Genomic DNA, 22,831 nt, shown 5'->3' with positions numbered 1-22,831 from the left:
TTGGGGGAACGGAAAAAAAAAAAAAAAAAAAAAAAAAAAAAAAAAAAAAAAAAAAAAAAAGATGATATCTGCCAGGCTTTTCACCGAAAGGCTACTACTTTCACTTTTGTTATCATTAAGCATTTCGTGGGGAGATACTTTGAGACTATGCAGATATTCCAGTCACCAAACTTTAACCCAGTAGTTTTAGCATCCATTGATGATTCTTGCCTGAATCAATTGTTAGTCAAATGGTGATTTTCTAACTACATCATTCCTTTTACATTTATCAGCTGGCATTCAACTTTAGGGAAGCACTTTTCTTTCTTCCTTGATTACTTTCTAGTAGACTAATTGATTTCTATTTTAGTCAGTGGGTTATGACCCATTATTATCACTTTCTATTTTGATGCTCAAATTGTCCCAGATTTAGTCAGGGGGAGTCCCTTCATGTTCGTTCCTGTATCATTTAAATACGTTCCCATCATTTTTTTGAGATGTTCCTTACTTTTTGCAACAAGTAACAAGCAGGTGCTCCAGGCTTTTTTTTTTTTAATTGTCATAAGAATATTTAACATTAGATCTACCCTCTTAACAAAATACAGTATTGTTAACCATAGGCACAATGTTGTACAGCAGATCTCCAGAACTTACTCATCCTACATAACTGAATCTTTATAGCAGATGAATAGCAACTCCATTTCCCCCCGCCCCCCAGCCCAACAACCTCCATTTTACTCTCTGCTTCTGAGTTTGACTATTTTAGATACCTGAGATTAGTGGAATCATGTACTATTTGTCCTTCTGTGACCAGCTTATTTCACTTAACATAATATCCTCAAGGTTTAGAAAAAAACACAATAAACAAAACAAAACATCCTCAAGGTTCATCACTATTATTGCATATGGCAGCATTTTCTTCTTTTCTTAAGGCTGAATACTATTCTATTGTATGTATATACCATATTTTCTTTATCCATTCATCTCTAGATATTTAGGTTTCCACATCTTGGCTATTGAGAATAATGCTGCAATAAACATGATAGTGCAAATATCTCTGAGATTTTTTGATTTCAATTATTTTGGATAAATACCCCAAAGTGGGATTGCTGGATCACATGATAGTTCTATTTTGAATTTTTTGAAGAAACTCCGTACTGTTTTCCATAGTGGCTGCACGGTTTTATATTCTCACCAACAGTGCACAAGGGTTCCAACTTTTCTACATCCTCACCAATAGTTGTTTTTGTTCCTCTGATAAGCCATCCTAACAGGTGTTAGGTGATATTTCATTGTAGTTTTAATTTGCACTTCCCTAATTAGTAATGTTGAGCCTCTTTTCACATACCTGTTAGCCATCTGTAAATTTTCTTTGGAGAAATGTCTATTCAAATCCTTTGCTCATTTTTCTTTTTTTTTGTCCTTTTTGAGACCGGCCGCACCGCGCTCAGCCAGTGAGCGCTGTGAGCGCACCGGTCATCCCTATATAGGATCCGAACCCACGCAGCGCTCCCAGCGCCGCACTCTCCCGAGTGCGCCACGGGCTCAGCCCCTTTGCTCATTTTTCAATTAGGTTTTTTATTTTCTTGCTTCTGAGTTGTTGGAATTCCTTACATGAGGATACATCAAAAAGTTCATGGAAAGACTCCTATTATCTTTCACCCATTTTCTTTTTTTTGGCAGCTGGACAGTACAGGGATTGAACCCTTGACCTTAGTTCACACTCTACCAGCCAACCAGATTCATATTATCTTTTAATTCTACTTTTCCACAAACTTTTTGAAGTACTTCTGTATATATTTTAGATATTAACTATCAGATATATGGCTTGAAAATATTTTGTCCCATTCTGTAAGTTGTCTTTTCACTGTTAATCATTTCCTTTGCTGTGCAGACGCTCTTTAGACTGATGCATCCAGGCTGATCTTATAATTCCCCTGCCTCAGCCCTGGAGCTGGTCATTTCTCTAAGAAGCCATTCAATGGACAAGATTTAGGCATTACATCTGCTCTTTGCTAGTGAGGATGCCAATATTTTTTCATATGCATTTTTACTTAGTCATAATGCAATTTTATATCTTGTGTTTTTTTACTTTTAAATCTTTTTATGTATTAATATTCAAAAAATTTTAATGGTTGTATGATATTTCCTTCAGTGGAAGTAACGTAATATACCCTTGGCTTGCTTCATATTTTTCACAATTAAAAAAGCAAACCTGGAATAAACCTTTCTATATACTGAAAATAGACTTTTTCTGTTTAGGATTAAAAGCAGAATTACTTGGTAAAAAGTTATTATCAGCTTAATGGTCCTTGAAACAAACTGCAAAACTGCTCTCCAAAAAAGTGTGTCCCAAATCACAATACAGGAGGGAGTCAGCCTGTTTTATCTCACACTTACCTCCACTGGGTATTATCATTAAACTTTTAATTTTGCTATTTGAGAATATAAGCTTTTTTTTTTTTTTTTTCCTTTTTTTTGTCTTTTTTCGTGACCGGCAACAGATCGCAACCCTCAGTGTTGCTCACGCCCCTCGCTCAGCCAGTGAGCGGCCGGTCCGCATGCGGGATCCGAACCCTCGGTGGGAGCGCCACCGCGCTTCCCAAGCGGCGCACTATAGCAGTGCGCCACTGGGCCGGCCCTAAGCATTTCTTAGTAGTCATATCTCCTACCAACAAATGCAAGATAATATTACCCTTGTAGAATGATTTAGTGTACTAAAGCCTTTCATTTCCACTTAATCTGCACCCTATGAGCTGTCATTATTTCTGTGAGGTGAGAACCTAAAGTTCAGAAGGGTGGCTTGTTCAAAGTATAGTATAATGTACTACTAAGTATAGTATAATGTTTAAAAAAAGAATGGACTCTGACACCAGCTATGTGAGTCTGAATCCTGTTTCCACAGCTAACTAGCTGTGTAACTGTTGGGAAATTATTTGAACTTTCCAACCCTGAATTAAAACACTGAAGGTAACACATGCTATTGTAAAAATTAAATGAGTTAATATACATAATATATAAAATCACTTAGTAGCTGTCACACAGTAAGTAAATGTTAGTTGCTATTATCATCAATAAGATGGTAGCAAACTAAGTGTATTTAAGGGAACTAAATTTTGTTGCATGTCTGTGCCAACAATTTGACAGATGTTTTACCAAGTTCTCTCATTTAATCTCCCAAATTCTTTGAGGCAGAATTTTGAATCTATTGGTACCTATTTTATAGCTAAGGGATAGGAGACTCGGAGAGGTAAAAAACAGTTTGTTTACCATCGCTACAACAGTAGTGGCATAACTGGAATCTGAATCTGCAGGTGACTATAAGTACAAAAACGACGTTTTTCTCTTTGCTGAATGCACATTGTCTGAGTTCATTCAACATAAGAGAAAGAGTTATAAAAGTGGGGCTGGTCTGAAAGTATTCATGAAGAATGTTAGTCTCCAGCCAGGTCTTGAAAAAAAGTGTAAGGTTTACACTAATGAAGAAGACAGCTTTATAGGTGTGTTGATATGTGAAGCAAGGGGAAAAAAAAGAGCTGCATATATTAAGGATAGAAAGATCACTCTAAGTAGGGAGTCTATGGTGAGAAGTAGTTGATTCATTCCCTGAAAATCTACCATATGCCAGGTGCTGTCCAAGGCCTTGAAGATATACAGACAAAATAGTCTAGTAGCAGAGGCAGATAGAGTAGCAACGCCTTTCGCCTGAAAAGTGGTTTGATAAAGGTTATTACAAGGTGCAAAACGGGGATTGAGGGGCACCCAACCAATAGAGAGGTGAGGGTGCTAGGCAAGCCTTCTAGAGATGGCCCTTCAGCTGAGGAATAGGAGATGGAAAGTAGCAATATCAGGCACAGAAGGGCATTCTGAGCAGAAGAGTGCAAAGGAATGGAAGCATAAGAGGGTGTGGAGCACCCAGGGGAGTGCAGGGCAAACAGGTAAACAGTGCAGGACATGACTGGAATACAAGCGGGGGCTGAAAAGGATCAAAAATGGCTGTGTTGCCAGGCCAAAGAATGGGATTTACCTTGAAAAAGACGAGTCGGATTTTAAGCTGAATCATTTAGCTGCAACGAGGGGCAGGCATTTGAGGTACAAGGAAGAAAATAATTTATACATTTTTCTGTTAAGGACAGTGTCTTGATGAAAATCTGGTGTGGTCCCCAACCTCCAGAAACACATCTTGGCTTTCCAAGCCTGGTTATTCAGCTATTACTTGCATTTTTGTGTTCCTCCATGTCTTTTACATGAATGCCTTTTTAATCTAGTTACACAGATTTGGTTTACAAATTCCGTGGACAATGAATTTTGAAAATGTGAAACTTTCTTTTATCCAAGGAATTTTAGTACCACCCTTTCTGATGAAGAACAGAAGCTTGTAGTGATGAGATAATATGGTATCTCCGCAAAATTTTTTCCAGTAATAGCGAATTTTTAGAAGTCACCTTGCAAAAAAAAAAAAAAAAAAACCACCAGCAATAGTGACGAAAGATCCGCTAACAGTGGCGCTCGTGGAGGAGCTGTGAAGCTGCATTTGTTGCAACGATGCACTGAAGCTAGGAGACGTTAAGCCACTCGACCGAGCGGCGATAAAAAAAACCACCAGCAATAGTGACGAAAGATCCGCTAACAGTGGCGCTCGTGGAGGAGCTGGGAAGCTGCATTTGTTGCAACGATGCACTGAAGCTAGGAGACGTTAAGCCACTCGACCGAGCGGCGATGGCTGGGGCTCGCCCCGAAGCCAGCGCTCTGCAGGGCGACGACGATTTAAATGGACGGAGCGGCTGTGTGAGGACGGGAAGATTAAGTGTCTCCCCACTCCCCCTGTCCCAGCACTTTTAATGCAGCCGCCTTCTCTGTTTTTATTTTTTTCAAGCAGAGTTTTACACGCCTCCCGGGCCAAAAACCCCCTCAGTCCCTTTCCGGCCCCATAGTGCACCCCTCAGGTCCGCAGCCCTCACCTGGCCCGGTCGAGATCCGGACCTGACCATCTCCCGCAGCCTCAGAAAAGCCCAGACGTAGGGAAGTGAAGCCACACGGCAAAAGGAATTAACCGCCGTGGGTTCCCGGTCCTCCTTGGCCCGTCCCCCGAGCTTCCGCTTCCGGGAAGGAGCCCGCCGAACTCCGCGCTTCATAGTACCGGCGCGCCGTCATGGCCCTTCTCCGGCTCCCGGCCTGGCGCTCTGGGCGTGCGCAATAGGCCCCTCCCGCTCCCGCGCTCGTCACACAAAGGCGGAGGGTGCAGAAAGCCGAAGAACGGGGCGGGGCCAAGAGGGAGGGACGGGGCCAGGAGCCTAGGCGCTAGGCTGGGCGGATCCCGGCCCTGAACGCTTGATGAGTTTGGAGTCCTGTTCCGAGGGCTTGTGATGGAGGACTGCTGGGGGACCAGGTCCCGCCAGCGCCAGAGGAAGAGACTGGGGTAGAGATTGACGAGTTCTTGTCAGGAGGAATTGCGCTCGACTCTTGGGTGTTAGCTCTTCATTTTTAGTTCGGAGTTTTGTACGCCTTTTTGAATGATTTTGTTCTTGATATTCAATAAAAATCAAACTTTGGGATTGTAATCTTTACATGACTCTGATGGCGGGTTCAAAATTATTCACTGTGGCCACTGATCTCAGAACGGTGCCCATTAATCGCGACTGTGGTTTTACTTCCATGGTACTTCTGTCTAGGTAGTTACTGTTAATGAAGAATGACAGTATTCTTACCCATTGACGTGCTGCACTAATTTTAATGGGGATTAGACATTGGTTATTAAGGCCTTTAGTTTTGGGTTAAATTTTAAGTCAAATTGGGGAGAAACTAATAACTCAGTTGATTCTATTTTTTTAAATAGGAAAAAGAACTACCTTTTAAAAGTCTGTTACAATTAATAGCAAAGCTCAGGAACTAAAATCTATTATAGATTGCAATATATTACCAATATATTACACATTCCACCAATATATTACACTTTCATACTGAGTAATTTTAGGAAACTTGAGTATTTATTTGGTAAATTTAGTTTTGAGTTAGTTTAAACTGTGAAAACCTTTCCTTCCCCATCCCTCTCGTGAATTTTTAACATATTAAACTTGTAAGAGCCCACAAGCAAATAGTCATAGATAATTACCCTTAGAAGAGCCAGTTTGCAGCATATAGCTTTAAGCGTACTGCTAGCCATAAAGAAGTCTTTTTCTAACTTTTTTTTTTTTTTTTTTTTGTCTTTTGTCTTTTTCCGTGTCCGGCAACGGATCGCAACCCTCAGTGTTGCCCCCGTACCGGACCGGGGACCGGCAACGGGATCGCAATCCTCAGCACTGCTCCCGCGCCTCGCTCAGCCAGTGAGCGGGAACCGGTCTGTATGTGGGATCCGAACCCTCGGGCGGGAGCGCCGCCACACTTCCCAAGCGGCGCACTATCCAGTGCGCCACCGGGCCGGCCCAGTCTTTTTCTAACTTTGACTTATAGCATAGCTCATGGGAAATTGATGCAGAATTTAGTGCCATCCAGCTTGTGGGAACCAGATGACACCCGTGTTTCAAGGATAAGTTGAAGAGTTACAGGACTGACCTTGAGATAATGACTAGCCCAGAGTCTGCGAGGCTGCACTAGCAGCTACCTGATGGGAATAACCTTCCCTTCCCCACCTCTACACTTTTCCCTTTAAAAACGTTGCTGAGGCCCCTGAGCTTTTGAGACCATTTTAGTTTGGCTGTCTGCTCAGGCACCTGATAATAATCCTTCTATCAACATCAGACTTTCGAGTCTTTTGTTTCTGGTGAAAGGGCAGCCAAACTTGGTGCCTGTAACAACATGAGATTCCAGAGTTTTTTCCTACATAAATTGATTTTTTAAATTTTTATTGGTTTTTCTTAATTAATGCATGTTTATTTTAGAAAAGATAGATAAACAAAAAGAAAAAAATCGTCTGTAATCCCACTACCCAGGGATTACCACTCTTAACAGTTTGGTGCATTCCCTTCCAGGTTTTTTCCACCCGTATATATGTATAACAATATGATATGATACATATTACTGTGACATGAGTGTTTTCTCTTAATATCTCATCAACATTGTTCCTCATTAATCTTCAATGATAAAATGGCTACCTGGTGTTCCATTATCCATTTCCCTACTGTTTGGAATTTTATGGCCCCCCCCCTTTTTTTTTTGGTTTGTTATTTGCTATTATAAAATAATGCTGCAGTGAACTGAGATCTGAAAATGAGCTAGGTGGAGTGCGGAGAGAAGAGTATTCTAAACATGTGGAGACAGCATGATATAAAGTAAGAAGAATCGTGAGAGGGCCTGTGGCTGCCGTATAGACAGTGTGGTTGGAAATGTATGTAGGGGTCAGACTATGCAGTCCCCATAGGCCACATTTGGGTTATTATCCTAAAGGTAATGGGAATGTGTAAAAGTTTAAGCAGGTAGCACCATGAACTGACTGATGTTTCACCAAGATCGCTGGCTGTAGTGTAAAGCGGGAGTCCGAAGTCTACAGTTTCTGGCCAAATCTAGTCTGCTGTCGTTTTTTGGTACAGTCTGTGAGAAGTTTTCACATTTTTAAATATTTTTTAAAAAAATTTAAAAAACACAATATTTTGTCACATATGAAAATTACATGAAAATCATCTCAGTGTCATAAATAAAATTTTATTGGAGTACAGCCACACTCATGTTTATTTATTGTCTGTGCTACAACTGCAGAATTGAGTAGTTGCAACAGAGACCCTACGGCCTGCAAAGTTGCCTTCCAGCTTTGGGTTCAGTTTGGTCAGTAGAAAAGGAGGAGAGAGATTGGGGTACTCTACCCATCTCAGCACCAGTGGCCCTCTGCAACAACAGCTCTCAGGGGAGCCTCTGGGGCTCCAGTTCTCTCCAGGCTCCAGGAAAACATTTCCTCCCCTTATCCCTTCAGTTTTAGGGATGATAATGGTTTGCCAGTCCCTGGGTGCCTCAAGACCCCTTGTTGGTTTCCTTGTTCACACCTCTGTAAACCTTTTTAAAATTATCTTCAGAATCTCAGCTGAGCGTCTTCTGTTTCCTACCAGGACCAAACTGATAGGAAGTCCGGATGAAATATGAGGAGGTGGGTGGAAATGGGGGAAGTGGGTGGGGATTGGAAGGAGAGATGAAGAGGAGAGATTCAAGGGAAGCATAGGAAGTAAAATGGATAGGACACGGTAATAGATTTGGGAAGTAAGGCAAGGGGAAGGTATTTACGTTTATTATGAAAATAATGCAAACTAGGAAGCTATTTTGGGACATGTTGAATTAGGGAGTGCCTTGGAGTCATCCACGAGGAGATTCCGGCTACTGGACATTTGAGTCTGGAGCTTGGCAAAGAGGTGTGGGCCACAGATGTACATTTCTGAGTTATCTGTGGCAGCTGACGCCAGAGGCTTCTGAGTTTGCTCTCAGCCTACTTCCTCAAGAAAGCCTTTCCTTCCACTTCTCTATCCTACCCCTGCAAACTAGGCCATGTGCCCCTGTACTATGATGTCATAGCACCATTTCTTGCAATTATAATTGTGTGTTAACGTAATGTTTGTCTTCCCAAGCAGAATTTAATCTTTATTAAAGAAGGGACCTTATCTTGTTCAGAGCAGTATCCCCAGTGCCTAGCAGAATGCCTTGCTCATAGTAGGGATTTTAAAATCATTTGTTGGGTAAATAAATGAACCAACCATTGTTTGGCCTGCTTTGGTACATTGGGTCTGACAGCTAACTGAATGCTTGAGACTCAGGATCACCACCCAGTACTACCCTTTTGAGCCTGATCTGGAGGTTTATTCCCTCTAGTATCGTGCACACAACTCTGCTTGGTCTACCCAGTCTTTTCTAATGCAGCACATTGGACCAATGACTTTTCCAATTGGCTCACCTCTAAAGTGTGAAAGTCTTTGTTTACGTTTGACTATGTTCCAGTTTATAGAAACAACCAAAGTTGCAAGTATATGAAGATCTAAACTAAAAATACAGATTTACAGCCTGGATATAAGATTCAAAAAGTAAGAGCCTGCTGATAGTAAGTCACATGTTGGGAGCATGAGCCCCGTTCTGCTTGGAAAGATCTGAGAGACTGACCTGTTGCCTTTCCTCAAGCCATTTGGTACTTTCTGGAGTTATTTTGAACCCGAGAGTTCTTGACCCCTTGAGATCATATACAACTTTGAGAATTTGCCAAAAGCTCTGCCATTTTTTTTCTCAGAAAAATGCTAATGTGCACATTTCTGAAATATTCAGAAGCCTCTCCAAGGATTTCAGTAAGATTACTTTTATAACCTAATTCAACACCAGCCTTCCACACTGAAATGTTCAGTTCCTTCTGTTGCAGGGCCCTGGTTATCCTGAAAGCTGGTGGTTAACTAGGGACGGTAGGTCCCTAACCAAACAGCATCAAGGAGGGGAAAGGCTTGGAACACAGAGAAGATGGAATTGAGCCATAATCTTTGCATTTCCCACTGAAGTTTTAAATGTATCTGCAGTCTTCACTTTAATCAAAATAGCTTAATTTAGGAGAAAGAGAACCCACTTCTTTTTCTTTATAAAATCCTGACTTTATTGCTTCCTGAATGTTTTTTCTTTTTAAGGGAGAAATACAAACCATATATTACAAGGGTCTCAGTTTGACAGCTTAATTGGGATCACGCTAGGATTCAGATATTGCCGATCATGATAGGAAGGCCAGTGGGATGGGTCTGTTGGCAGCAAGGATCAAGAGAGCCCCTTTGGAATGATCTCATCGCAAGGAAGAAATAGTTGGTTGGGGACAATGAGCCAGGTGTGTGGTTAGGTGTGTCTTTTGATAACAGCACAATGTCAGTCACTACTGCCCTGCAGCCTCCATGGACTTGTGTTTGACCCAAGGAGAGAAACATTCATAGTGATTAAAATGTCAGAAATTTGTTTTATTAAAATCTCTGTAAGGCATTGAAGCAGATCCTGTTGGCCGCTTATTGTGAACACTTATGACTTCCTGCCTGTGAGACTTTTTTTCTGCAACAAAAGAAGCAATACTTTTTTTCTGCCAGAAATGTAGAAAGTTAATGCCACTGGAAGCAGTCCTCAGTCAATGACAAATGGGGATTTGGTGAGGAAGCAGCCCTTAGCCAACGATGGGTAAAGGGCTTTCTCACCCCTCAGACTGGGATAACTTTGAGACATGTTCTATACTGTCTCCCAGAGTTCCCCGGCAGTATTGAGGTCCAGGGGTAACTGGATGGATAATACATGCTTTATTGGCTTTCTTCCCATTACTATCTTACTCTTCCTACTCCCTTTTAACTGTTCCTGGGATTGTTTCCCAGATAAACCATTGGCAGTTAAATCCCTGTCTCAGGGATTGTTTCTGGGGAGAAACCCCATACCTAGACAGGCATCGAGCATAATACAAGGTGGCACAGGTTTTTGGAGTTAGACCTGCACCCAAATTCTTTCTCATCAGTGACATTGAACAACTTAATTTCTCTGTTTCCTCATCTATAAAATGGGGATAATGACACTGACTTTGTAAGATCAGATTGTAGAGAAAAATTTGAGAATGTGCGTAAAGTATTGTACAGAGTGGCTCACATATAGCAAGTGCTCAATAAATGTTGGCTAATATCATTAATACGGTATTTATAATATTGTTAATATGATATAGCCCAGGTGGAGGGCAAAGCCGTTCTCCACCTTCGGGCTCACTGCTGAAGCAGGCTGATTTGGCAGATGCGCTGTGGAGGCTGTGTCTCTGGTGAGCAGCTGTGGCTTAGCAATGTCAATAAATTAGAAGGAAGCACTGTGCAGTGAACCAGAGCAGGAGAGGAAGAAAACGGTGGACACCAAGTGGTGGCTTAGAAGAGGAACAATTGGCAGTGTGACAACAGTATTGCCGATTGTGCTTAGTCTCAGTAAGCACAGATAGCTATGGTAGCACAGATAACTGCATATCTGTGTCCAACACACACTTCAATGGCTGGAATTTCATTAGCCTCACTCTTGAGGATTATGCTCAGGGCTACTGAGATTTAGTTTCTGATTTCAATCTGTTTTCTCAAATGTACCAAAGACCATTTTGCTTTTGTTATGTTTACGAACTTTATTATTTTAGTGTCTTTCAAATTGGGGCTGCCCTCTCTGCCCTCCTTCATGCTCTATTCCCAGGCAAGACCATATTTCAATTCTCTGGCCACAATGAAAGAGAAATTGAGAGACACCAAGAAACTGAGGTAGGTTAAAGGATTTTACTCATTTTCTAGTCCTGATTAATTACAGTGCCAGGTTTCACTTGCAGTGCTTTAGCCTTTTCAAACAGCCTTAAGTCCCAGCATGGATATAAATGATGGGCCGCTTTGGCTAGGAAGGCAGACAGCAGGCAGGATTAGTTGTTGCCCACCCCCTGCAGGTGCAGCCCAGTGACTGTGGGGGGAAGAATTTGTTTTACCTTTTTATTGTTTCACCGTAGGCAGAAATCAAGGGCCCAAAGTGACATCCAATCACAGCCTCCTTTTATTTATTTAGACACTAATTCACAAGATTTAGCCCAATTTATGTGGAGAGATAAATGCATGCAATCTAATATGATTTTTGAGCAGAAACAACTTTTAAGAGGGGATAGTATTACAAATACAAGGGACTGATCCAGCGACCTTGGCATACCTGGCGTTAAGGATAATAATCACAGCCTGTTAATCTCATCTGCTTCCTTTGAAGAAGAAAAAGATCTTTAAGACCTTGTCAGATCATCTGAGGCTTATGCAAGGGATTTTCCCTAGAGGGTTCCATTATGCCTGTATACGGTTTCGGAAAAATCTCTTGACATTGATATTTTAATAATGATTTCTGGACTACTCTGTTAGTACTTCTCATGGCCGCTGGCATTAAAGTGATTTATGTTCATGTCTGATCTTAGAGTTAGACTATGAGCTCCTTGAGGGCAGAATTCAGATATGATTTGTTTTTATATGCCCAGAAGCCAGCATAGTTGCTGGCTAGGATTGCCAGGATTAGTGAACAACAACAACAACAAAACAACAAACTCTAAAAAAATTATTTGCTGTTTATCTGAAATTTAAATTTAATAATCCTATTCCTGGCACATAGCTAACCTCAATAAACATTCCCAGAAGCCAGCATAGTTGCTGGCTAGGATTGCCAGGATTAGTGAACAACAACAACAACAACAAAACAACAAACTCTAAAAAAATTATTTGCTGTTTATCTGAAATTTAAATTTAACAATCCTATTCCTGGCACATAGCTAACCTCAATAAACATCGGTAAGTAAATGAATGAATGACTTGCATAGTACCAACAAATGGAGAAATAAACTGGTAAAAACATTGATTGACCATGTAAAAGATACTCACCTAAATTACACCTAGCAATCACAAAATTATCTGCTTAACATTCTACCTTTTCAAATCTGAAATTTTGGCTTTGACTTGAAATGTGTTTTCTGTCCATGCTTCCTTAGATATTTTACTCAGTGTCCATGTGGGAAGAATACTAATCTCCTAGTAACCTATGTGTTTCGTTCCAACAATTTTATATCTTAATTCCATACATTTCTGATTTCACATGTTTGCCTAATTGTTTATTAGTGTGTACCAGTTGTACAAGAAAACTGACTTTGGATGGTATGTGGGGATTCAGTCATTTTGAAGTATAATCATCTCTGTATCTTCTTTTAAATCGCCAAAATTGTGCTTTTACTCCAGCCGAATCCTGGGGTTTTGGGTAAAGTCATTTACCTTGATTAAACCATCAGGACCAATTCTGTTTGGAAAAATATATATCTGGGGTTAGTTCATTTAACAATTAGTCTTAAGAAAGACAATATGTAAGCAACTCTCTCACTACCAACTAGTTCTGCTGCTGCTCCTGCCCCCATCCCCTTCTTTCTTTTTCTCTTAACCCTTGACTGCCTGCTCCTCCTCCTCCACTAGTATTCTGCTAGTCAAAACCAAGCATGAGTCAGTCGCCTGGAGGGCTTGCTAAGACTCAGGTTCCTGGGTCTCACCCCAGACTTCTTGATTCAGCAGGTCCAGAGGGCAGCCTGAGAGTTGGCATTTTAATCATGTTTCCAGGTGATGATGCTGCTGGTCTCAGTAGCACTCCAAGAATCACTGTCCTGTACCATCCTTTCCCTTCTCCTTGCCCTTCCCATTCTGATAGTCTTTTATGTTCCTCACAATATTTCTCTGTTCCCAGAACAGAATAATATAGTAACTTCACTATATCTTGGTTTGCTGGATTTTCTTGCTGGTATTCTTTTACCCCCGATTGGTAAAAGTCTACTTACACTTCCTGTTCAATGTAGTTCAGCATTCTGCTGACATGTGATGCTGAGATCTCTCCATCCACTTCAGCAATATATGTGTAGAGAAACTGGAAGGTGCTGAAAGGCATCCGGGGAGGTCCACCATCACGGTCAGATGATAAAACTTCACACACTATCTTGAGAGTTTTGGCAATGGTCTATAAAGCAGCAAGACGAAATGAGGAGAAAGTCACTTTTTCAGGCTAGATTCCTGAGATCAGTTTAGAAAAAAACCCCAAAATATTGCTCTCATAAAATGAAGTGGGAATGACTTATAATTCTAGAAAACTTGAAATTTTAAAATTCAAATGTCACTTAATTCATTCTAAAAAAATATTGAGTATCTACTAGGTATCTTTTCTCTTTCTTTGTTGGAGGGCTACTTCCAAGGAATTAAGTTTATAAACTGCTGAATACTTTAATGTAGTTGTTACTTTAATCAGAATAACCTCACTAGAGGAGGTGAATTTATTTTGCATTCTATAAAATTAGGATGATTTCTTACTATTATTGTCCTCCAATGTTATCTCAGAAGGGTTGAGGTAATTAGTCTAGCGTACATACTTCAGCAAGATACTTGTCACAGTGCCACAGCAGGGAAGAAGTTCTCTTGAAGGGTAATGTCCCTAGGAAGGTAGGAGTCCCAGATGCTGGGAATATGGTGCTGCACATCAAGATAAAAGTCATTCTTCTAAAATATGTGGATCCATCTAAATAGAATCATCTCATACTTAATATTACGTAATACTAACCCTGTTGTTGCTGAGAAAAAATTGGTAAATGATGAGTGCCAGAAGTTTTGATGGAAAGGTTGCTACAGAAGTAAACACTCCTCATAATGGAACTTGAACATTACACAATCATGTTCAGATCCTATATCTTTAAATGAATCTGCCCTTTGCATAAATTTCACAAGTTGAAGAGTTGTGAAATGATGGGATGAAGGAAAGGAATAATTCAAGGAAAGGCCGGTTTAGCTCTGAATTAGCAGAAATGGGTGGGCATACACAGGCATACTTCATTCTATTGTGCTTCACTTTGTTGAACTTCACAGATTCTGTGTCTGTGCTTTTTACAAATTGAAGGTTTGTGGCAACCCTGTGTTGAGCAAGTCTATTGGCGCCATTTTTCCAACAGCATGTGCTCACTGTGTGTCTGTGTCTCACATTTTGGTAATTCTTGCAATATTTCAAACTGTTTCATAGTTATACCTGTTATGGTGGTCTGTGATCTTTGATGCTACTATAGTAATTGTTTTGGCACACCACAATCAGCACCCATAGAAGGCAGTGAATTTGATAAATGTGTGTGTTCTGGCTGCCCCACCAACTGGCCATTCCCCCATCTCTCTCCCTGTCCTTGGGCCTCCTTTTTCCCTGAGACATGGTAATATTGAAATTAGGCCAATTAATAATCCTACAATGGCCTCGAAGGGTTCAAGTGAAAGGAAGAGTTGCATACCTCTCTAAATCAAAAGCTGGAAATGATTAAGTTTAGTGAGGAAGCCATGTAGAAAAGCTGACAGAGGCCCAAAGCTAGGCCTCTTGTGCTAGTTGGCCAAGTTGTGAATACAAAGAAAAAGTTCTTGGAGGAAATTAAAAGTGCTGCTCCAGTGACACACGAATGATAAGAAAGTGAAGCAGCCTTATTACTGACATGGAGAAAGTTTTAGTGGTCTGGATAGAACCAGCCACAATGTTCCCTTAAGCCAAAGCCTAATCCAGAGTAAGGCCCTACCTCTCTTCAATCCTTTGAGAGCTGAGAGAGGTGAGGAAGTTGCAGAAGGAAAATTTGAAGCTAACAGAGGTTAGTTCATGAGGTTTAAGGAAAGATGCCATCTCCATAACATAAAAGTAAAAGGTGACGCAGCAGGTGTTGGAGAAGCTGCAGCAGGTTATGTAGAAGATCTAATGTGTTAGTCCCTTTCTGTTGCCTATAACAGAATATCTAAAACTAGGTAATTTATAAAGGACTGAAATTTATTTCTGACATTTTGTAGGCTGGGAAGTCCAAGGTCCAGGTAACACATCTGGTAAGGGCCTTCTTCTTGGTGGTGACTGTCTACAGTAACACAAGGTGTCACTGGGCAAGGATGGCCTGAGCAACAAGCTAACCTTTTCACTAGCTCTCCTTATGAAGTCATCAGAACCATGCCCATGACAACCCATTAAACCATCAACCCATTACTCCATGAATGGATCAATCCATTCATGAAGGCACAATTCTCATGATCCAATCATCTCTTAAAAGCACCCACCTTCCACCACCATATTGGGGTACATTCAAACCACATAATCTAGTTAAGATAATTGATGAAGGTGGCTACACTAAACAACAGATTTTCAATGTAGATGAAACAGCCTTCTATTGGAAGAAGATGCCATCTAGAATCTGCACAGCTAGAGAAGTCAAGTCAATGCCTGGCTTCAAGGCTTCACAGAACAGACAGATTTTCAATGTAGATGAAACAGCCTTCTATTGGAAGAAGATGCCATCTAGAATCTGCACAACTAGAGAAGTCAAGTCAATGCCTGGCTTCAAGGCTTCACAGAACAGACTCACTCTCTTGTTAGGGGCTAATGCAGCTGGTGACTTTAAGTTGAAGCCAATGCTCATTTACCATTCTGAAAACCTTAGAACCCTTAAGAATGAGGGTTCTCCACATATGCTCTATAAATACAACAACAAAGCCCGTATGACAGTGCATCAGTTTACAGCATGGTTTACTAAATGTTTTAAGCCCTCTGTTGAGACCTACTGCTCAGAAAAAAAGATTCCTTTCAAAATATTACTGCTCATTGACAATGCCTCTGGTAACCCAAGAGCTCTGATGAAGATGTACAAGGAGAATAGTTTTGTTTTCATGCCTGCTAACATAACACCCATTCTACAGTCATGGATCAAAGAAGAATTTCAACTTTCAAGTCTTGTTATTTAAAAAATAAATCTTGTAAGGTTATAGCTGCCATGCATAGTGATTCCTCTGATGGATCTGGGTGAAGTAAATTGAAAATCTTCTGGAAAGGATTCACCATTCTTTTTTTTTTTTTTTGTCTTTTTGTCTTTTTTTCGTGACTGGCAACGGATCGCAAACCTCAGTGTCGCGCCCGTACCGGACCGGGACCAGCAACGGGATTGCAACCCTCGGTGTTGCCCCCACTCCTCGCTCAGCCAGTGAGCGGCCAGTCTGTATGTGGGATCCGAACCCTCGGCGGGAGCGCCGCCGCGCTTCCCAAGCAGCGCACTGTAGCAGTGCGCCACTGGGCTGGCCCAAGGATTCACCATTCTTGATGCCAATAATAACATTTTTGATAGGGAAGAGGTCATAGGAAGAGGTCAAAATATCAACATTAATAGAAGTTTGGAAGAAATTTATTATTACCCTCATGGATGACATTTGAGTGGTTGAAGACTCAGTGGAGGTAGTAACTGCAGATGTGGTGAAAATAGCAAGAGAACTAGAATTAGAAGTGAAGCCTGGAGATGTGACTGAATTTCTGTAATCTCATGACAAAACTTTAGCAGATGAGGAGTTGCTTCTTATGGATGAGCAAAGAAAGTGGTTTATTGAGGTGGAATCTACTCCTGGTGAAAATGTTGTGAAAATTGTTGAAATGAACACAAAAGATTTGGAATATTACATAAACTTAGTTGATAAAGTAGCAGCAGGATTTGAGTGGAGTGACTCCAATTTTGAAAGTTCTGCTGTGGATAAAATGCTAACAAACAGAACCACATGCTAAAGAGAAATCTTTCATTAAAGGAGGAGTCGATAGATATGGCAAACTACATTGTTGTCTTATTTTAGGAAATTGCCACAGTCACACCAGCCTTCAGCAGCCACCACCCTGATCAGTCAGCAGCCATCAACATCGAGGCTAGACCCTCCACCAGCAAAAAGAGTAGAACTCACTGAAGGCTCGGATGATTGTCAGCATTTTTAGCAATAAAGTATTTTATTTTATTTTATTTTATTTTATTTTTCACAAGTTGTTCTTTATAGTGTGGCCAGCAGGCTCCAAAATGAGATGTCATGATTTCCGTTAATAAAGTATTTTTTAAATAAGGTATGGACATGATTTTTTAAAGCATAAATGCTGTTGCATACTTAGTAGACTATAGTGTAAACATAACTCTTATATGCACTGGGAAACCAAAAAATTCATGTGACTCATTTCCTTGAGATATTCATTTTATTGTGGTGATCTGGAACCAAACCTGTAATCTCTCTGAGATATGCCTGTACCTCTTGGTGGTTTACTGAAACTGATGATGTACAGAACATCCTTACACACCTTCCAGGGATCAGTGAAAAATCAGTCCTGGTGAACTAGGTGTGGCTGCGTGAATGAACAGTAGCTGCTATGTCTCCCACATGGCTGGCCAGACGAGACTCGAACTTCCTTGGCAGTTGATGTTTGCTGTTCTGCTCTCATCCTCTCCCTCAATAGAATGAGTGTCTAGATGGTGCTCCTTTCACTGTGGTGTGTGTTACCCAGGGGTGTACATCTGTATGTCAGGAGGTATAGGAGGATGTGAATAAATTTGGCCCATCTTCTGGAGTGACAGTTTTACTTGATGGCAAATAATGTAAACATTATATGCATTAATTAATTACTATTAATTTTGATTGAGTTAATATTTAAATATTGCATATTTACTTTTAACAAAAGTTGCTGTTTTATAGCTGGCTGGTTAGCTGAGTTAGTTAGAGCACAGTATTGTAACACCAAGGTCAAGGGATCATATCCCCCTACTGGCCAGCCGCCAAAAAAAAAAAAATTGCTATTTTATGAAATAGAATCTTCAGTAATTTTAAAACTAATTTAAAAATAATAAACCACACGACGTTAAAGAAATTTTGGCTTTGCAGCAGGTCACTTTCATTTACTTTCTCCTGCTACTGGGGCTCTCTCATGGAAAGCGTTGTGGAGCACTGCGCATGGCATCATTCCAGAGGCTTCCACTTAATTCAGAGGGGGTGGGAGCGTGTGCACAGAACGTCATAATTCCTCATCCTCTCTGCTTCTCTCAAAACTCTGTTCCCCTTCTGCCTTTGTTCTGTTGCCCTTTTTCTTGGGGTGCTGTTATGAGCTGAATTGTTGCCCCCTCCCCCAAATTCATTTGTTGAAGCCCTAATACCCAGAACCTGAGAATGTGATTGTATTTGGAGAAAGGACCTTAAAAAGGTAATTAAGTTAAAATGAATCATTAGGGTGGGCCCTAATCCAATCTGGCTGGCGTCCTAGGGTCACCCCTTTCCCTATACACTCAATTGCCATCTCGGAGAAAAGGACGTGGTGAGGAGAAACCTGAGGGGCTGGACAGTTTATCTTTATGCGGCTTCAGTTATTGCATCAAACTAAAAAATTCCTGGATTGGATCAATGGGTGGGGTAGATCAAGATCAGAATGAACTACAGATAAGATAAAAAGGCGTGTTTCCCCCCAAAACATCTTTGAATGTGGTGTGAATAAATTTGTAACCCTGTGAGAATTTAATAAAATGTGTCAATTTTTTACTTTCCCTTTTGTGATTTGCTCCAATCCTCGAGGCTTTTTTAATAGAAGTGAGATCAGTCCTGATTGATAACTCACCTGCCCCTGCTGTGTTTTCCTGTCCTCTTTGGTGGATAGTAATGTATTCATTGTAAAATGTTGGTATAAAGGACAAGGAAGAAAAAGACGCAATAACCACAAATGGCCTCTCCTTTCCTTCTCTCTAAAGAAGGATTATGATAAAGGTTGCACAGGAAACCCACAGTAAAGTTGGACTACAATATTTCTGCTAAATTTTCCCAGAAACAAAAGTGTCAAATATGTATTCCAAGCATATTTGAAAAGAAAGAACAAGATTGTGTTTAGATATGCTGAATGATTCATATATATATACACACACACACACATATATATGAATATAAAAACTGGTTTCAGTATCTTTTTCTTCAACACAAGAAAATGGCTTTTCCAGTTGTCAAACAAGTCAAATTTGGAAAAGGCATGAATTTGTATGAACATCCTGGATCCATGGTTATATCATGACTGTAAGTCTAGAAATAGCCTCATTTCTTTTTTCTTGCTTCCTTATCTCTGATTTTTGCATACAATTGTGTTTATTAAATAGTAGTTTTCTACTTTTTAAAAGTCTTTATTGGGGGCCAGACCCCGTGGCGCACTCGGGAGAGTGCAGCGCTGGGAGCACAGCGGCGCTTCCGCCACGGGTTCGGATCCTATATAGGACTGGCCGGTGCGCTCACTGGCTGAGCGCGGTGCGGGCGACCCCACCCCAAGGGTTGTGATCCCCTTACCGGTCACGAAAAAGACAAAAAAAAAAAAGTCTTTATTGGTATATCTTCTATCTTCTAGGTGTCTGGAACCTACAAAGAAGCAAGTCTTATTCTACCGCTGGCTCTTGGTCATCTCTAGCAATATGAATGGAGGCAGGGGAGTAGAGGGAAAATAAATCTGAGGGCAATGATTGAAATTCATAAATAATCCAAAAGCCACACTTTCATCAACTCTCTCCAGAGCCTGATAATAATTTTTCCCTCTCTTCTCCTAACTCCTGCTTCTGGCTGATGAGCACAGAAATTACCTTAGTTCAAAAAAGAGAGGGAGGAGACTAAAAGAGGCATGCCCACCAGCAGCCCTGGAGAGTTGATTGTGTGTGCGGATGTACTGCCCTTCCAGGTCCAGAGAGAGATTTTACTTTAAGGAACAAAAAACAATAAAGTTAACTTACAACTCCGAGAGAGCTGCAAGCAAGAGCTAAAAACTTGAGCCACTCGATCTCCTCCGTGAAGCGACCCACATTCATCACACTATTAAACAGATCTGTCGGGAGGTTCAGCACCTTCCACATCTGGGCCAGCTCTTCTGCATGGATGATCAGTCTGCCACCAACCTGCAGGGCAGGAGACAGACATGACACAGAGGATGAGGGAGAGGATGAGAGAAGGCCTGAAAAACACCTCCCCAGACTGGGCCCCGAGTTCTCCCAGCAACAGCAAGAGGCAGAGGGGGATGTTAGGGAGGTAAAAGAGGACTCTCGTTGGCAGTTCTCTGTGCAAGGTCTAGTGAAGAGAATGCTGAAAAAGAATCTAATAATGTTTAAACTTCAGATTTCAGGATTATGGGAAAGATACACATTTTTATTACAGTTTAGTTTTTTTCTGATGCTTTTATTATCTGCTGTTTTATTTCTAGGTTGTCTCTATACTGCAGATGGGACAGCCTGAAAACAAAACTAAGGGCAGACGACTTGCCTGAGACCGCTAATTAGTGGAGAAATGAGAACAAGACATTAGGTCTCTTGCTTCCAGACTCCACTGAATTCTTTGCACTAGACCTCAAATGCACTTTTTATGCTTTTGCAGGAATTATTTGGGTATACAAATGACCTGCAGGGGTTTGGTCTGAATACCTAATGTTGCTTGATCCCAGGTACTTTAAAGCTCTGCCATGTTCACTGTACAAGGTACTTGGTGATTAAAAGGAGAAAGGGATAGTATGGCTGGCTGTTGGCCAACAGTGTGATAAGGGCACAGATGCCCAAATGAAGCACTCCAACACCTTTCCTGACCCTCAGATTCTAGTGAAATTCTAAGCCTCTGGGGCCAGAGTAGTTGGACAGGGCAGCCCTGAATCACTCCAAACCTCTCTGTCCTGGATCCGAAAGCAGGACATGGTGGTGCTAATCCATATTTCCTGGGCACTGGCCAAACCATAATCTTTCTCAAGCCAGACCCTCCTCATCCATTCACAGGGCAGCTTCCAGGATGATGTGGTTATGAAGAGAGTCAGAGTTTTCCCTAAAATCTAGGCTATGTCTGCACCTGGCATAGCTGGGGAACTACAATACACCCTTTCTCAGTCAGTGACTGGTGTTATATTATGGTCTTGATCAGAAAGAGAGACCATCAAGGGACTGTAGACCTGCACTTTTCTGAAGAGAAGGGATTAGCACTGCACTTAGCCCCTGAACATTCTGTTAGTTTCAGGGAAATCTGCAATGACCCCCTGACAACTTAGCCTACAGCCTATTTCATGATTATCCCTATTTCCCCAAGGAAGATTTACTTTCAGTACATGGTTTAGTATATTTTAAGGTGGTGCTATGTGGCCAGCTGACTGGCAGAGGGACAAGTGGGCTTTTGTCTGTACCCATCCAGCCTCAACATTGTCCCCACATCACCTTTGATGCTGCAGTAGGGCCCTTACCCGAGAATGCAGGATCTTTAACAGCTCGGGGGTCAGCTCTGCCCAGTTAGACAAAGCAACTTGCTCAGACCTCTCTCTCACTGGAGGAATCTCTCCACGGGACATGGCCCCAAAATAACTACAAGAAAAAAAGTTAGAATGGTGGGGGAGCATCCCATACTCCAGTGGCCTCTGGATGCTTTAAGAATCCTTCCCCCCCCCCTTTTTTTTGAGGGCAGGGGGTACAGGAAAGAATATTTAAGTGGCTTCTATGTGCCAGACACTGTGGTTAGTTCATTAACATACAGGAAAAGGCTGAATGTGTTACTTTCCACTTAAGGTATAGAGAAGGCTTAGGGAATACAAAGATTTGTTCCTCTCTAAGGATGAGGAATAACCAGCAAAAGTTTATATGCAATTCCCTTAAGCATAATGGGAGGTATTTTTTTCAATCACTCATCCTAAGTGTTTTACACACACACACACACACACACACACACACACAGACATGTACATCACAGGTTATGTATATATGTATCAGGTAGTGAGTGAGAATAAGCAATCTTGGGAAGAGAAGTTGGAAGAGAACTAAAGTGACTTGCATAAGAAAGGGGAGGAGGCGGAGATGCTCCAGAGGTGAGTCAGGAAGGGTTTCTGGCTGGTGTCAGTGAGGTTTGGGGCTTCAACAGGGAAGGGAGAGAAGGTTGGTATGGTACCAATGGAGGCTCAGGAGAGAACACAAGCTGAAGAAGGGTTTAAGACAGCCTTATATAATATGGTGTGTGTGCAGTAAAACCCTTTTCTATTTCCCTCAAAAATTTCAGTAAAAACTGTTTGCTCCCCAATGCTTTATGGAGCGGACTTTGTTTTCAGGCAATGTGGAAAAAATACTGAGTGCTGTTTCAGGATTGGCATCAGATGAAAGAGGCTTCCTGTACCAGGGGATGGACTGATCAGTTGACATGTGGGTCACCATGATATATGGCAGGGTCTGTTTCCATCATAAGCCTTATTATTGACTATCCCTGAATGACAAACTTCTGCCTCTCCCTGCTTTGTTTCCCCCCATTACTTTCTCCAGAACAAGGTAGTACAGAAAGAATACAGAAGGAATTCCATAAAAGCCCATTTTAGGGTCAAAGCCATACAATGATGGGGTTAACCATTGCCTGTCAATAAGCCACAGAGCAGTTCAGAGCTAAAGCTACATGGACTAAAACAATACTTCCAGTTACCCCTTGGAGGTCATCAGCAGGAAGGGCAGAAGAAAAATATAAACCGCCTTTAACAATGAGCATGAGAAATCTCTGCAGACACATCAGTGTTGGGTCAGGTGAGGGCACAGAGTGAAAACAGAAGTGGA

The 22,831-nt window shown here is 41.3% G+C and overlaps 2 protein-coding genes across 2 annotated transcripts in view; both read right to left on the bottom strand.

Annotated features, from left to right (window-relative positions):
• CCDC14 (coiled-coil domain containing 14) overlaps positions 1–5,114 on the bottom strand; it is a 38,397-nt gene extending 33,283 nt beyond the window's left edge. Inside the window, exon 1 of the mRNA XM_008569904.1 lies at positions 4,941–5,114. Within this exon, the coding sequence (XP_008568126.1) occupies positions 4,941–5,114 (174 nt within the window). The remainder of the gene's footprint in view (positions 1–4,940) is intronic.
• A 7,401-nt stretch (positions 5,115–12,515) lies between these two features.
• LOC103588258 (ropporin-1) overlaps positions 12,516–22,831 on the bottom strand; it is a 32,306-nt gene continuing 21,990 nt past the window's right edge. The window contains exons 3-6 of the mRNA XM_008569901.1: positions 21,490–21,607; positions 20,012–20,173; positions 13,253–13,428; positions 12,516–12,726 (exon numbers count right to left, since the gene is read on the bottom strand). Of these exons, the coding sequence (XP_008568123.1) occupies positions 12,660–12,726; positions 13,253–13,428; positions 20,012–20,173; positions 21,490–21,607 (523 nt within the window). The 3' untranslated portion in view covers positions 12,516–12,659. The remainder of the gene's footprint in view (positions 12,727–13,252; positions 13,429–20,011; positions 20,174–21,489; positions 21,608–22,831) is intronic.

Source organism: Galeopterus variegatus, unplaced genomic scaffold (assembly GCF_000696425.1).
Source record: "Galeopterus variegatus unplaced genomic scaffold, G_variegatus-3.0.2 Scaffold542, whole genome shotgun sequence".
NCBI classification, from domain to species: domain Eukaryota; kingdom Metazoa; phylum Chordata; class Mammalia; order Dermoptera; family Cynocephalidae; genus Galeopterus; species Galeopterus variegatus.
Note: the sequence above shows the minus strand (reverse complement) of the source record. Positions and strands in the feature narration are given on the sequence as shown.